The sequence below is a fragment of the Micromys minutus genome (genome assembly GCF_963924665.1).
Source record: "Micromys minutus genome assembly, chromosome: 17".
NCBI classification, from domain to species: Eukaryota; Metazoa; Chordata; class Mammalia; order Rodentia; family Muridae; genus Micromys; species Micromys minutus.
In genome coordinates, this window is record NC_137952.1 from 19,617,142 (window position 1) to 19,633,932 (window position 16,791).

The window sequence follows — 16,791 nt, forward strand, 5'->3', positions numbered from 1 at the left end:
TTGAGTAGATTTATTAGAATGTTCAAGAATGGGTCTCTGGGAGGCCTTTCTCATAGTCCTGGCAACTTGAGCATTAGATTGTTCCACAGATATTTTTTCCCAGCAAGCAGATAGAATAGCCTGGTGGAGGTTCTACAATTTTAACACTTAAAATTTCAAGTAGACCCCAGCACCAAAAGCTATTTCAAAAATGACATACTTTAGTCAGAACCACTTGAGACAGTTGTCTGTACTCTGGACTCCAAAAACACTCTAAGCAAGACAAGTTTCAGGGATTTAATATAGTGGCTTAATGGGAAATTTAGAGAACTGTCACATGCTTTGATAATGGATTATATGTTGGGATAATGAGAGTTGAAGTGGAAGCTCTAACTGTAATGGGTACAAGTAATTTGCCATAAACCTGAAGCTTTACTAGAGATAATCAAAATCCTAATTAAAAAATTAGTATTATCATATAGACAGAATACAATGATCAATAACATTTGTAAAATTGAAATGATGGAGATCTTTTAACTAGCAGTACATGGAAGTTCCATCAATTGGAGAATGTTTGTCATCTGTAGTTAAAAAAAAAAAAAAAAAAAAAAAAAAAGAAACTTTGATACTTTTTAGAAACCCACAAGCTAAAACTCTAGTAATGTAAAATTCTAATATACCAACTGTAATTCATTTTCTAGCATTGTAACCTCTTCATAGCATTTTTAATCTCTTTGTTTCTTAAAGTGTAAATGGCAGGATTTAGGAGAGGTGTGATAACGGCATAAAACACAGCAAGAAATTTGTCCACCCAGGTTATGCTGACTGGCCAAAGATAGATAAAGATGCAGGGCCCAAAAAATATTACTACCACTGTGATATGGGCTGTGCAAGTAGAGAGAGCTTTGGATGCCCCATCCTTAGAGTGAAGGCAGACAGTAGTCAGAATGTGGGAGTAGGACATCAGCAACAGAATGAAGCATAGGGCTGCTAGCACCCCACTATCAGCATTTATCAAAATTTCGAGAACATAGATTTCTACACAGGCTAGTTTGATGACCAATGGAATATCACAGAAGAAACTGTCCAAAACTCTGGATCCACAAAAGGGCAGATTCACAACTATAACCAGTTGGCTTATTGAATGCACAAAGCCAATGATCCACGAAGTCATCACTAATCCAACGCACATATGTTTGTTCATTATGCTGGAGTAATGGAGTGGTTTACAGATGGCTACATAACGATCATAAGCCATTGATACAAGCAGCACCATCTCACCCCCTCCGAAGAAGTGTCCAAAGAAAATCTGACACATGCATCCTCCAAAGGAGATAGTCTTTTTTTCTTTGAGGAAGTCTATAATCATCTTAGGTGTAGTGACTGAGGAAAGACAGAAGTCAATGAATGAGAGGTTGGCCAACAAGAAGTACATAGGAGAATGGAGATGAAGGTCAGTGATGATTATGACTACAATAAATATGTTGCCAAAAATGGTGATTAAATAAAGTGAAGAAAATATCACTAAGAAAATGGCTTGGAGCACCCAAGAGTCACAAAGCCCAAGAATAATGAATTCAGACACTTCAGACTGGTTTATCTTCTCCATTTAGTTCAGTTCCAATTTTTTTTGAAGTGAAATATACAGTGTGAGATTCTGGGAATAACAGAATATTAGTTAGAAGGACTTATTAAATTCTTCTGATAGAAGTTATTGAGCCTACTAACATTGGAAGTGACCTTGGCTTATGGATGTGACATTCTCTGTAACATTCACACATTCTGTGTCCTAGAAACTTTACGCTTATTTATTTACACAGATTAATTCTTATGTAAGTATATAGAAAGAAATGTATATTAATGCTAATGGACATTGACAAAGCAATGATATATTGTTCAGAAACACAAATGAATATAAATAAATGTATAAATAAAACACAAATATAACTATATGAAATGTAGCACAATTTAGTAAAATATGGTAATTAAAGTGTTCAAAATGGACTTTTGACATAATTTTTACAAAATGGAAAGTAATAGAAAATATAATTTATATGGACATTATATAACTATATGTTCAATAACAAAGAAACTTTAAAAGTAACAAAGTCAGGCTAGGTTAAAGGGTAGTAAGAATCTGAGCACATAAGCACATTAAGCTATTTTTAATTTTTTCATTCTCGTATTTCATCATATACAATAAGTGTCATCTCCTCATTAAATAGTTATGACAGATTAATTAAAATGCATGTGATCTGAATAAGGAGCTACAATCCATTCAATACTGTATACTTGAAATAAATGTGGATTTAAAAAAAATAAAAGAATCATCAGGAACTATAAGACAGGAAAGTAAAGACCAGCTCATTAATGAATCTCAATAATTATATGATTAATGTATGAATAAAACTGTAAGTTATCTCACTCAGAATGATATTCTCTAGATAACCTGGTCACAAAAGAACAGACATTATATGCAGTCACTGATAATTGGATACTAACCCCAGAAAGCTCTGAACACCCCAGAAACAACTCACAAACTATATGAAGTTCATGAAAAGAAAAAAAAATAATTTTAAATTGTATTATATATCAATATTGGAAAATTAGATTGATTCAGGTATCCTTCATAATTTCTAAGTTAATATTATATGCCAGTATTTGTAGAACTATAACTGTTCATGTACCGTTCGTATACAAATTATGTATGATGCTTGTTTGTATCATAAAATTTAAGTAAATGAAGCATTTTAGAAGAAAAATAAATAAATAAAAACATGTAAGTTACTTGTAGTAGTTCTGATAACATTGATAACATTGTTTCAAAATGACAGTGGTTGATTTTATATGAAGTGAAAAGCCAGTGAATTGTCAGTTGTTTAGTTATCTGTGACGGGGTAAAACATTCTGTCATCAAGAAAAATCACGAGTATTGGAAAAAATATTCTCTGATCACAAATTTTAAACTTTATGAATCTTGTCCAAAATTACTTAAAACCTAAAATATACCAAATACAGTGAATCAGGAGGCCCAGTGTTTTGGAAAAACGCAAACTCTAGTTGAACCCATATGGGCTAAAATGTGACTTAGACAGAGAATACACTAACATTAATGTTCTACTGAGAAACAAAAGTCTGTGAAACACTGCCATCTGGAAGTCAGTGTGGAGTAGAGAACAAACAAGACATGGGTGAAATGTTGGTCAGGGCAAGTTTGATTTTACTTCCAAATTAGCAGTTCTTTCTCTCTGAGACTGGGGCAGTGGTGCTATATACTTTCAGAATCAGAGTCCTTCCTCTTTAACATCTGTAATATTCCTATTGGCTCTCGGAGGCCATAAACTGAAAAAAATATACAGCTTTTAGAAGAAAAATATGTTCCCTGTATTCATGAGTGGAAGACATTTGGGGCTAGTCAAGGTAAAAAATATGGGAAAGCTTGGGTTTATCATGAACAAACTAGAGAACTCTAATAAAATTTATTTTCAATAAATTGCTTTATATATATTCCAGTCAATTTGGAATATAGAAATTTTGCTGTACTTTTTTCAACCTCCCAATTCTCTGTCCTTCCACTTTCAGTCACCTCCTCCCTATCTTTGCATCTTCTCAGTACTCCCCCTCTACTTTCTCTTCCTCTTTTTGAACTATCCCAATTTCAATTGCTTTGCCACACTTCATCAAATATCTCTACAATATCAAATCCTGTTTTCTTATAACTGGTGTTATTTCATCATTTTCTATCAAAATTAGAAAATGTCATAAGTATGTTAAAAAAACTATGTTCATTTCACAGCTAAAATAAGTCAGCAGGTAAGCTATAAAAGTAACATAATTACAGACTTAGGATCAAGAAAGAAAGATTGATCATAGAAGAGTTGAGTTTGCATGAGAAGATTCTACGAAATAAGAAGAAAATTTTAAAACGTTTTTTTTAAAAGAACATATTTTCTATAACAAAATAAGAGCATAAAGATTTAAAATGTACAAGTAACTACATTAAAATATTCTATATCTGTACCAATTTATTGGCACGATTCTTAGCACTGATTATTCCAGGGCTCCTCCCTGTGCCGTCTTCTTACTTGCACAGTTGAAAATACCTAAAGTGGTAAATGTGATGTTTTATTTTGCAGTCAATAGTCATTCAAAGATGAAGCAAGAACATGACAAAAATGTGTCAAATGAATAAAGATTTCTTTTCTTTCTCCAAGTCAATGAAAATCAATTAGGATTTAGTGTATGTAATAAATTCTTCGAGGAATTTTCTGTTTCATATTTTTAAGGTTATAAGAATTATGTTATACCAAAAACTAAAACCCCTGCTTATTTCTCATATATATTTTTCTCTGAAAATTATATATATATATATATATATATATATATATATATATATATATATATAAAATTAACAGATTTATAACAAACCCCAGCATATACTAAACTAATTCATATTGTTCTCACTGTTAAGTATGGACATTGTAATTGACAATCAAGCATATCCACTGTAGTGAAATTAAATCTCTATTCCAAAAAAAAAAAATACTTCTAAAGCCAAAAGCCATAAACTAGAGATAGAAAAAAAAAGAGTCAAGCTAGTTATATAAAATGAAAATCAGAGTATTTTCATCATTTAAAGTGTTTACTTCAAAATTATATGAAAATTAATCATGTTCCAGTCAACCTCTGCAGCTTCCAAATACCAGGTTCTTTTACTGTACTTTATGACTAATTTTTATTAAAAACAGGAATGTGCTTGCTTGCATATCATGTATTCTCTAGCATTATACCTTTTCCTTCAGTGATATCACCTCAGTTCCTTAGTTTCAAAATCTCCCTCTCTCTCTCTCTCTCTCTCTCTCTCTCTCTCTCTCTCTCTCTCTCTCTCTCTCTCTCTCTCTCATTGTGTGTGTATCAAAATAATTAATAATCAATGCAGCTTATCCTGACATTTCTGGTGATTATAGTTACCTCTCAGTTTTGTAAGAAATCCCTTATTTCAGGAACACTATGTTCAGAATCATTGAGAGCAAGTCTTTTCAGCCAGGTCACCGATGGCAAAATACTCTTCTTGATGCTTTTAGAGACCAAATATCTGTAATTGCTTGACAAAATCTTCATATTTCTGAAATCAATTTGGGAGTTTCAAATCCCACCAATTGATATTTGTGGTAAGTTGGTATTAAAACAGTGTGGAATTTTCTTAAATATTCTAGAGATGGGAATTAAAAAGAAATATACATGCATATATAGAACACATTTTACCAGACAAACAGTACCTGACCTTTTTTTTTTTTTTCAGGAACCAATCATTGCCCATAATTAGAACAACACTCTGAGATAGTATCAAAGTAAGGTAAAACAACCCATTTTCTGCTGTGCCAACGGTTCATATAAAAATGTAGGCTATATATTTAGTGTATGGTAGTCTCTTGGGAAGAAAACTTCCTTCTATTTCTTATTCCCTTAAGACCTCACAGTTTCAGAATTGAGAGAACACCAGCTACCAGTGCCTCTATCTGTTAAGTTAAGAAGAATAAGGTTTTGATATAAGGGTAAGCTTTAAGTGACAATGGTTAAACATCACTTTAAAACATTACTTTCTTTAACATTCTCAAAAGAGCTAATGTATTAAAAGAACTGAACTGACACATTTCTGTGACTCCTGTGGCTCCTGTGGTTCCTGTGGCTCCAACATTAGTTTTCTTAAATCAGTGGGTAACTATTTTGGGAGTTCATCTAGTTAATGATTTCATTCATGATTACATGAAAATAGCCAGAGGGGTACAAAAGTGTCTGTGCTAAGATGAACTGTGTGTAACGTATTTTGTTTTAAAATATCTTTTACAGTTGTATATTTAGTCCAACAGTAAAGCACTGAATTGAGTCTCATTCCTAGATATACATTAATAAATAATAAACTAATTTGTTAATATTATTCTCAAACAAAATATTAAAGCTGATCTGCAAGAATAATATGTGTTCTTATCATTGGACCATCTCTTGAGTTATGTTATCAGAATTCTTAAAATATTTATTCGTTGAGTTTGAGTAAAATTACACATTTTTTTCTAATTTTCAGGTCCTAGGATGAGTCTTCTGAGATGATTATAGAACCTAGAATAATAAGGACATAGAAGGAAACTCATGGCTGGTACTATAAACCTAGTCAATTCCCAGTAGCCAATGAGATCCTGGACCTTAAAAAGAAACCTACTACAAGCAAATGCTTAATACAATATAATTTTTTACTCTATGCTAGTTACTCATCCTTGTGTCTAAAGATAAATATAACTCTCATACCTTCTCAAATAAGCTTCTTTTATGATAGATAAGACACAAATTATCACAGAAATCAACAACTGTTTGAATTACACAAAACCACACATTGTGAAGTGCCCAACACAATTCCTACACCAAAGGCTCAGGCAATATCAAGGATTAGTGGGCAGAAAGGTTTTAAGAGGTAGAATACTAAGGCTCCAGCTATGAAAAATGTCATTTGCATATAACAAGGAATTGGCAACCAAAAATATCTCAATAATATGGTCTATCAAAAAATATATGCAAGATAACACCAGTTTCTATAGCAGTGCGATTTGGGAGATCCTACAATCTCCATCCTTAAATGGATAGATACAGACAATAATGGCTTTTGAAGGAAAATTGTTCGATACCATCAGACCCTAAGAGGTCATATAATAGGTTATATAAAGCTTTAGGCTATACAATCATAATTTGTCATTCTTAAATAAGTAGATATACATATGAGAAATACTAAGTGGACTTGGAAGGTGTTTTGTGTGTGTGTGTGTGTGTGTGTGTGTGTGTGTGTGTGTGTGTAACAAGAATAATGAAAGAAGTAAAAGAAATTGATAGATAATTAAAGAATCCAGGAAAAGTTGAAGTAAAATAATTTATATTCAATATCTATATATGAAATTCTCAAAAATAAATGTAAGAAAAATAATTACACTTTACCAATGGCAATTACCACATTTTTAAAAATTTGCAATCTAGTATCAGCCCTTTTTCTTCCCTCAGTACCCCCTCATACAAGTCCTACCCTGCTTCAACATCCCCCTTCTCTTTTGGAGAAGAGTATGAACCCCCCAACAGAGTATATACACACACACATACAGAGAGAGGAGAGAGAGAGAGAGAGAGAGAGAGAGAGAGAGAGAGAGAGAGAGAGAGAGAGAGAACTAGCTGCATATCAAGTTTCTGCTAGACAAAAAGCATTAACTCTTATTGAGACCAGACAAGACTGTGTCCATTCAGGGGCACTGGATTCATAGGCAGGAAGGTAGTCACCAGGTTCAGTGAAAGCCCTGCTTCTGCTTCAATTGTTATGGAACATGCATGAAGAACAAGCTGCTCATCTGCTACATATGTGCAGGGGGGTAGGGTAAACCTGTGCTCTTTTTTTCTTTGGAGGGGGGTAGGTGATTCAGTCTCTGGGAACCCTAGTGGTCCATGTTCTTTTACTTTGTTGGGCTTCTTGTGAAGTCCTGGTTCTCTCTGGGTCCCTCAATCTTTCTTACAACTCTTCTGTAAGATTCAATAAGTTCTATTGAATGTTAAAGTGTAAGTCTCTGGATCTTTCCTGTTGGCTGCCTGGAGAAGGCTCTCAGAGGACAGTAAGGCTAGGTTCCTGTTTGAAAGCAAAAAAGTATCATTAACAGTATGAGGGATTGGTTCTTGCCTGCCTGTAAGATGGGTTTCAATCTGGGCCAGTCAAAGATAATGATATTTCCAGATGTTCTTTTCTTTTTTAGGATTGTGATATCAATCTTCTGGTATTTTTGTTTTTAATATAAAGTTAAAAATTGTTCCTTTAACATCTGTCAGAAATTGTGTTGGAATTTTGATGGGTATTGCAATGAATCTGTGGACTACATTTGGAAAGATGGTCATTTTCAGTATGTATTTCCGACTGATCCACGAGTCTGAGCGAACTTTCCACCTTCTGATATCTTCCTTAATTTCTTTCTTCAGTAACTTGAAGTTCTTTTAACATAGGTCATTCACTTGCATGATTAGAGTTACACCTTGATATTTTATATTATTCATGGCTATTATGGAAGCTACTATTTCCATAACTTCTGTTGTTTTTACATTTGAAAGCTAGAATTTTTAAACCTACCTTGGAAGTTTTATTATGTATATTAATAATATTACAAATTAATTAATTGCATATACAATTAAAATTTACAATACTCTAAATATCAGTATTATAAATATGAACATGTAGGAATAATGACATAAAATAATAGATTTCCTTTTGTCACACTTGTTTTATTTATTTATATGTTTTTATTAATATATTATTTATTTACAATCCAACTGTTGCCATCTTTCCTGGTCTCCTCTCTCTGAGCTCTACACCCCACACCCACCAAGCAACCCACCCCCACCTTATCCCTGCCAGTATCACCTTTCTCTCGGCCTTCAATAAGACTGCCTTGTCTGGCTTCAGTGGGAGAGAATGGTATTAACCCTAACTTCTTTCAATACCTGTTTATTACTTATATAGAAAGAACTTCTAATTCTTTGAGTTAATTTTCTATCTAGCCACTTTGCCAAGAACTAACATAAGGCTGTCAAAAAAATTCTTAAAAAAATGTAAGGATATTTAGGAGCAGTAAATGAATGCCTTGAGTTCAATTGTCGCTAAAAACCTAGATTCTGCTTGACTGTTTTTTTTTAAAATTTTTTTCGAATACATTTTTAAGGTTGTAATTAAGTATTTGTGGGTACATATACATACATATATGTATATATGTATCAATAATATAGGAAAAGAGACTATTAGTTTGAGGAGATAGGAGATAGACTGGGAGGGGCTATAGGGAAAAGAGAGGGATGTGATACAGTTATATTTTAATTAAAATATATTTTTATTTGTTGAACTTCACACAGTCTGTGAGTTGTTTCTGGGGTGCTCAGAGCTTTCTGGTGTTAGTATCCCATTATCAGTGACTGCTTATTATGTCTGTTCTTTTGTGACTGAGTTATCTCACTCAGGATGGTATTCTCTAGATGCATCCATTTTCTTAAGAATTTAGTTAAGTCATTGTATCTGAACACTGAGTAGTACTCCATTGTGTAAATGTACTACAATTTTTGTATCCATTGATCCACTGAAGGACATCTGGGTTGTTTCTAGGTTCTGGTTATTATAAATAGAGCAGCAATGATCATTGTGGTGCATGTATCTGTGTTGTATGTTGGAGTGTCTCTGGGTTAAATGCCCAGAAGCAGAATAACTGAGTCTTCAGGTAGTACATTGTCCATTTTTCTGAGGAACCACCAGACTGATTTCCAGAGTGATTGTATCAGTTTACAACCCTACCAGCAGTGGAGAAGTGTTCCTCTTTCTCCACATACTTGCCAGCATCTGTTGTCATCTGAGATTTGGTCCTTGGCCAATCTGACTGGTGTGAGGTGGAATCTCAGGGATGTTTTGATTTGCATTTCCCTGATTGCTAAGGATATTGAGCACTTCCTTAGATGTTTCTCAGCAATTAGATATTCCTTAATTGAGAAATTTTTGTTTAAGTCTGTACCCCATTTTTAATAGGGATGTTTAATTCTCTGGTGTCTAGCTTTTTGAGTTCTTTGTATACCTTGGATATTAGGCCTCTATCTAATGTGGGATTGGTAAAAACCTTTTTCCATTCTGTTGGCTACGATTTTGTTTTCTTGAAAGTGTCCTTAGCCTAGCAGAAAGTTTTCAATCTCATTAAGTCCCATTTTTCAATCTTTGATTGTAGAGCTCGAGCCATTGTTATTCTATTCAGGAAAATTTCTCCTGTGCCTATGTGTTCTAAGGTTTTCCCTACTTTCTCATCTAATAGTTTCAGAGTACCTGGTTTAATGTGGAGATCTTTGATCCACTTACACTTGAGCTTTGTACAAGGAGATAAGGAAGGGTCTATTTTCATTATTCTGAATGCTGAGTGCCAGTTGGACCAGCACCATTTGTTGAATAGGCTGTCCTTTTTCCATTGAATGTTTACCGCTCATTTGTCAAAAATCAGGTGACCATATATGTGAGAGGTCATTTCTGGATCTTCTATTTTATTCTGTTGATCCACGTACCTATTTCTGTACCAGTACCATGCACTTTTCAGCACAACTGCCTTGTAATATAGCTTGAGGTCAGGGATCGTGATTCCCGCAGATGTTTTCTTGTTGTTGAGGATGGATTTCACTATTCTAGGTCTTTTGTTATTTCAGATGAAATTACACATTGTTCTTTTCACCTCAATGAAGAACGGGGTTGGAATTTTGATAGGGATTTCATTGAATCTGTAGATTGCTTTTGATAAGATGGCCATTTTTAAAAAGATGGTCCTTCCAATTCATAAGCATGGGAGATCTTTCCATTTTCTGAGATCTTCCTTAATTTTCTTCTTTAGAGCTTTGAAGTTCTTGTCACACAGGTCCTTCTCTTGCCTTGTTAGGGCCACATCAATGTATTTCATAGTTTTTGTGACTATTGTGGAGGGTATCTTTTCCCTAATTTTTTAACATCTTTCTTTTACAAAACAAAGATAAATGTATAGATTTCAAGATTTTTTTGCGTAAAATTATACAATACATTTTTGTCAGAAATTTTTTTTCAGATTTTAAAATAATTTTTACATAAATCTATATGAATAGTCAGTACTTGATCTTTTTAAAGGTTTGAGAGTATGCATCGAAAACTCAGTAGTTACAATGAGCACAAAGTACATGCAAAACAAAATGTAACATGAAAATAGTCAAAGTTTTCATGTTTTGTAAAGATTTTTTTGTTTTATTTTGTGTTCTTTCATTCTTGGACTTCCTACATGCTGTGAGTTGTTTCTGGGGCAATGCGAGCCTCTGGGGGTTAGCATCCCACTATCAGTGACTGCATATTATGTCTGATCTTTTGTGACTGGGTTATCTCACTCAAAATGATATTCTCTAGATGCAGCCATTTTCTTAAGAATTTGGTCAAGTCATTGTTTCTGGTGGCTGAGTAGTATTCCATTGTGTAAATGTACCACAATTTTTGTATCCATTCATCTTCTGAAGGGCATCTGGGTCCTTCCAGCTTCTGGCTATTATAAATAGAGCTGCTATGAACATTGTGGTACATATATATTTGTTGTGTACTAAGGTGTTTCTGGGGTATATGACCAGAAGTGGAATAGCTGGGTCTTCAGGTAGTATTATGTCCAATTTTCTGAGGTATTGCGAGACTGATTTCCAGAGTGGTTGTATTAGCTTGCAACCTCACCAACAGTGGAGAAGTGTTCCTCTTTCTCCGCAACCTCGCCAGCATCTGTTGTCATCTGAGTTTTGGATCTTGGCCAATCTGACTGGTGTGAGGTGGAATCTCGGGGTTGTTTTGATTTGCATTTTTATGATGGCTAAGGATTTCGAGCACTTCATCAGATATTTCTCAGCCATTAGATATTCCTCAACTAAGAACGTTTTGTTTAGTTCTGTACCCCATTTTTTAATAGGGTTATTTGATTCTCTGGTGTCTAGCTTTTTGAGTTCTTTGTATACTTTAGATATTAGGCCTCTATCTGATGTGGAGTTGGTAAATATCTTTTCCCATTCTGTTGGCTGCCTTTTGGTTTTCTTGACAATGTCCTTCTCTTTACAGAAACTTTGCAATCTCATTAAGTCCCATTTGTTAATCTTTGACCTTAGAGCTTGAGCCATTGGTGTTTTGTTCATAAAATTTTCTCCTGTGCCTATATGTTCTAAAGTTTTCCCTACTTTCTCATCTAATAGTTTCAGTGTATCTGGTTTAATGTGGAGATCTTTGATCCACTTAGACTTGAGCTTTGTACAAGGAGATAAGAAAGGGTCTATTTTCATTCTTTTCCATGCTGAGTCTCAGTTGGACCAGCACCATTTTTTGAATAGGCTGTCTTTTTTCCATTGAATGTTTATGGCTCCTTTGTCGAAAATCAGGTGACCATATACATGAGGGCTCATTTCTGGATCTTCTATTTTGTTTCATTGATCCACATGCCTATTTCTGTACCAGTACCATGCAGTTTTCAGCACAATTGCCTTGTAATATAGTTTGAGGTCAGGGATAGTGATTCCCGCAGATGTTTTCTTGTTGTTGAGGATGGATTTCGCTATTCTGGGTCAATGTTGTTCCATATGTAATTGCACATTGATCTTTCCAATTCCATGAAGTACTGAAATGGAATTTTGATGGGGATTGCATTGAATCTGTAGATTGCTTTTGGTAGGATGGCCATTTTTAAAATGTTGATCTTTCCAATCCATGAGCATGGGAGATCTTTCCATTTTCTGAGATCCTCCTCAATTTCCTTCTTTAGAAGTTTGAAGTTCTTGTCGTACAGGTCCTTTACTTGCTTAGTTAGAGTCACACCAAGGTATTTCATAGTTTTTTGGACAATTGTGAAGGGTACCTTTTTCGTAATTTCTTTCTCCTCATGTTTGTCCTTTGAGTATAGGAAGGCTATTGATTTGTTTGAGTTAATTTTGTATCCAGCCACTTTGCTGAACTTGTTTATCAGCTGTGGGAGTTCTCTGGTGGACTTTTTGGGTCATTTAAGTAAACTATCTTGTTAATTTTCTTAAAGAACTAGCCCTTGGTTTTGTTGATTCTTTCTAACAAGATTGATAATCCCTTAGCCAGACTAACTAGAGGGCAAAAAGAGAGTATCCAAATTACCAAAATAAAGGGAAGTGGAGAAATAACGACTAAAACTGAGGAAATTCAAGAAATCATCAGATCCTACTACAAAAATCCATACTCAACAAAGCTGGAAAATCTGGAGGAAATGGATGAAATCCTAGATAGATAAAAGATAGCAAATTTAAACCAAGACCAGGTAAACCATCTAAATAATCCCATTTTGTTTCTATTTGGTCTATTTCTGCCCTAAATTTGATTATTTCTTGCCATCTATTCATCTTGGGTGTTTCTGCTTCCTTTTGTTCTAGAGCTTCCAACTGTGCTATCAGGTTGCTATTGTATATTCTCTCCAGTTTCTTTCTGGAAGCACTCAGAGCTATGAGTTTTCCTCTCAGTACTGCTTTTATTGCATCCCATAGGCTTGCGTATGTCGTGTTCTCATTTTAATTGAATTCTAGATAATCCCTAATTTCTTTCTTTGTTTCTTCTTTAACCCTGCTTTCGTTTAATAGAGCATTGATTAGTTTCCAATTGTATACGGTCTTTTTGTTGTCTTTGTTGTTAAAGACCAGCCTTAGACCATGGTGATCCGAATGGATGCATGGGAGAATTTCCATCTTCGTCTATGGATTGAATCTCATTCTGGGTCCAGTCATGTGGTCAATTTTCAAGAAGGTGCCTTCAGGTGCTGAGAATTAGGTGTATTTTTTTGTTTTAGGATGATATGTTCTATAGATATCTATTAATCCAGTTGGTTCATAGTCTCTGTTAGTTTTACAGTGTCCTTGTTCAATTTCTCTTTCCATGATCTGTCCTTTGGTGAGAGTGTGGTATTAAAGTCTCCCACTATTATTGTGTGGGGTAAAATGTATTTTTTGAACTTTAGTAAGGATTCTTTTATGAATATGGGTATTTTGTATTTGGAGTGTATATGTTAAGGATTGAGAGTTCCTCCTGACAGATTTCCCCTGTAATGAGCAAAAACTGTCCTTCCTTATTTTTTGAGGACTTTTGCTTGAAAATCTACTTTATTTGATATCAGAATGGCCACTCTAGATTGCTTCTTGGGGCCATTTGCTTGGAATATTTTTCCCAACCTTTTATTCTGAGACAGTCCCTGTCTTTGTCTCTGAGATGCCATTCCTGTATTCAGCAAAATGCTGGGTTTTGTTTATGTATTCAGTCTCATAGCCTATATACTTTTATTGGGGAGCTGTGTCCATTTATGTTAATAGATATTAACAAATCTTGGTTGCTGTTTCCTGCTATTGTTTCTTTGGTAGGTTGAATTGTGCCTGTGTGTCTTTCTTCTTTTGGTTTTCTTGCTTAGAAGTTTTCTTGTTTTCTATGAGGTGGTTCCCCCTCATTGTATTGGGTTTTCCACCTATAATTCATTGTAGTGCTGGGTTTGTGGTCATATATTGTATGGATTTTGTTTTGTCTTGGAATATCTTCATTTCGCCATCTATGGTGATTGATAGTTTTGCTGGGTATAGCAACTTGGGCTGGCACTTGTGCTCTCTCAGTATCTGCATGATGTCTGTCCATGCTCTTCTAGCTTTCATAGTCTCTGTTGAGAAATCAGGTGTGATTCTTATTGGTCTGCCTTTATATGTTACTTGACCTTTTTCCCTTACTGCTTTTAGTATTCTTTCTTGCTTTGGACACTTGGTGTTTTAACTATTATGTGTCGGGAGGAATTTCGTTTCTGGTCCAACCTATTTGGAGTTCTGTAGACTTTTTTTATGCTCGTGGTCATATCATTTTTGAGGGTAGGGAAGATTTCTTCCAGGATTTTCTTGAAGATATTTACTGTACCTCTTAGTTGATATTCCTCGCCCTCTTCTATTCCTATTATCATTAGGTTTGGTCTTCTCATTGTGTCCTGGATCTTCTGGGCATTTTGGGTTAGGAGCTTTTTGTTTTTTGCATCTTCTCTGACTATTTTGTCTATGTTTTTAATGCTGTCCTTGGCCCCCGAGATACTCTCTTCGATCTCTTATAGTCTGTTGGAATTGTGTGCATCTGTGACTCCTGATTTCTTCTTTTAGGATTTCTACCTCTAGTGTTGTCTCTTTTAGTGTTTTCTTTATTGTGTCTATATCTGTTTTAAATTCCTTCTTCTATTCTTTCATCTCTTTGTTTCTGTTTTCTTCTAGTTCTTTGAGTTCTTTGAGTGTTTTTCTTGTTTCCTCTTTAAAAGCTTCTAATTCTTTATGCTTTTGCTCCTGTTCATGTTTAAGGATCTCTATCATCATCTTGAGGTAGTATTTCTTGTCTGAGTCTTTTTTTTCTGTAGTGTTTGGCATTCTGCTGTTTTTTTGTGATGGGAGAACTGGGTTCTAGTGTTGCCAGGTTGTCTTGGTTTCCCTGGGGTAAGTTCTTTCGCATTCCTCTTGCCATCTTGTTGTTCATGATTTGTTCTTGCCTTTCCCTTGTACCTGGACTGTGTCCCTGGACCTCTGCTATTCCTGGTGGCGGATGTTTCGAGAGCCTGTTGTGCACCCTGGAAACTTGACTGGTTTTTCCAAGCTGCTTTGTAGATAGCTTAGGTCCTTTGGTCCAAAACATAGTATTTTATGTATATATTAATTTATGTCTTTACCTTGCTTCCCCTTTGGTTGTCCCTAGAATCAGTATATGACTTTAGCCACTTGATTTTTAGAAAGACAAAAAAAAATACTCTTAAAAAATAAACAAAACAAACACCCCCCCCCAAAAAAAAAACCATAGCAATGAGTTTGGAGTTATGGCTGCCATTGTAAACCCAGTTAATAAACTAGTTGGGTGGGATCTGCCTTGGATTTTTGCATCCACATCTGGGCCTAAGCTAGCTCTGTACCAGGCTCAACTTTAACTCAATATTTGTGTGCATTTGTAAGTACAAATAGTAAATTTAGCTGAGGGATATTCTGTCATGAGATTATCACTTTCATAATCTCCTTATCTCCTTCCTTGCTACCTTTTTGACAAGCTAACCCACAGTATAGCTGCCCCTACTATTTTAGGCCTGTGAAGACCCATATATAATTTATATTATATCCTTTAATTTTATATAAATGAGAAATTATATATTGCTGAACTCTTTATTTTCAGAGTTCTTTACTACAAACTTAAGGGCTGTCCTAGGTCAAAGCATTTACCATTTTCACTGAGCACCTTAAACACTTCCTTGGCCCTAGTCTTGAACTATATGTAAGTATCATGGCGTGATTAACTTTTACGAGGAGAACATTTTTCAAAGAATAAACATAAAGTCAATTATATATATTATTATACAAACAAGTCCTACATCCATAGCAATGGTCAGCACTCTTAGTGCTCCAGTCCATGTTACCTCTGCTACAGTGGCAGGAAACTATGCCAAACTGTCTTTTTTAGGCCAGGCAGAACTCAGCATTTCCTTAAGCTATTTTTCAGCTGTAGAATTCTGGTAGTATTTGGGGGGTCACATATATAACTACCATATCCTCTACAAATAAATATATTTTGACTTTTTCTTTTCTAGTTGTATCCTTCATCTCCTTTAGTTGTCCTATGGCTCTGGCTAGAATTTAAACTACTTGAAGAGATAGAGGGAGTGAATAAATTTGTCTTGTCCCCAGTTACAGTGAAAATGTTTCAAGTTTCTCTCCATATCATTTGATATTGTCTATTGTCTTGATGAATTTATCCTTTATTATGTTCAGGTATATGCCTTGTATCTCTGCTCTCTCTGACTTTTATCATTTCATGGAGGGTCACTGAATTTTGTTAAATGGCTTTTCAGCATTTAGTGAGATGATCATGTGATTTTCTTTCTGTTCAGTTTGTTTATAATGTGGATTATGTTGGTGACATTTTATATATTGAACCATCCCTACATTCCTGGAATTAAGCCTACTTGATTATAGTGGATGGATGATGTTTTTGTTATGTTTTTAGATTCATTTCATGAATATTTTATTGAGTATTTTTGTGTTAATACTCATAAGGGGAATCAGTCTGAAATTTTGTTCTTTGTTCACTCTTTGTATGGTTTGTGTATTAGGGTATCAATTTATGTATCAGTGGTGGTCTCATAATATAAGTTTAGCAATGTTCCTTTGTGGAATAGTTTGAGCAGTATTGGCATTAGTTCTTTTCTTCTTTGAAAGTCTGGCCACTTC

At 34.6% G+C, this 16,791-nt stretch overlaps 1 protein-coding gene across 1 annotated transcript; it reads right to left on the reverse strand.

The window, feature by feature from the left end:
* Positions 1-676: 676 nt before the first annotated feature.
* LOC308431578 (olfactory receptor 4K3-like) lies at positions 677-1,588 on the reverse strand (the record flags this gene model as incomplete). The annotated part of the gene is made up of 1 exon (XM_080931098.1): positions 677-1,588. The coding sequence occupies one exon, from the start codon at positions 1,586-1,588 to the stop codon at positions 677-679; it is 912 nt and encodes a 303-aa protein (XP_080787224.1).
* Positions 1,589-16,791: the final 15,203 nt, after the last annotated feature.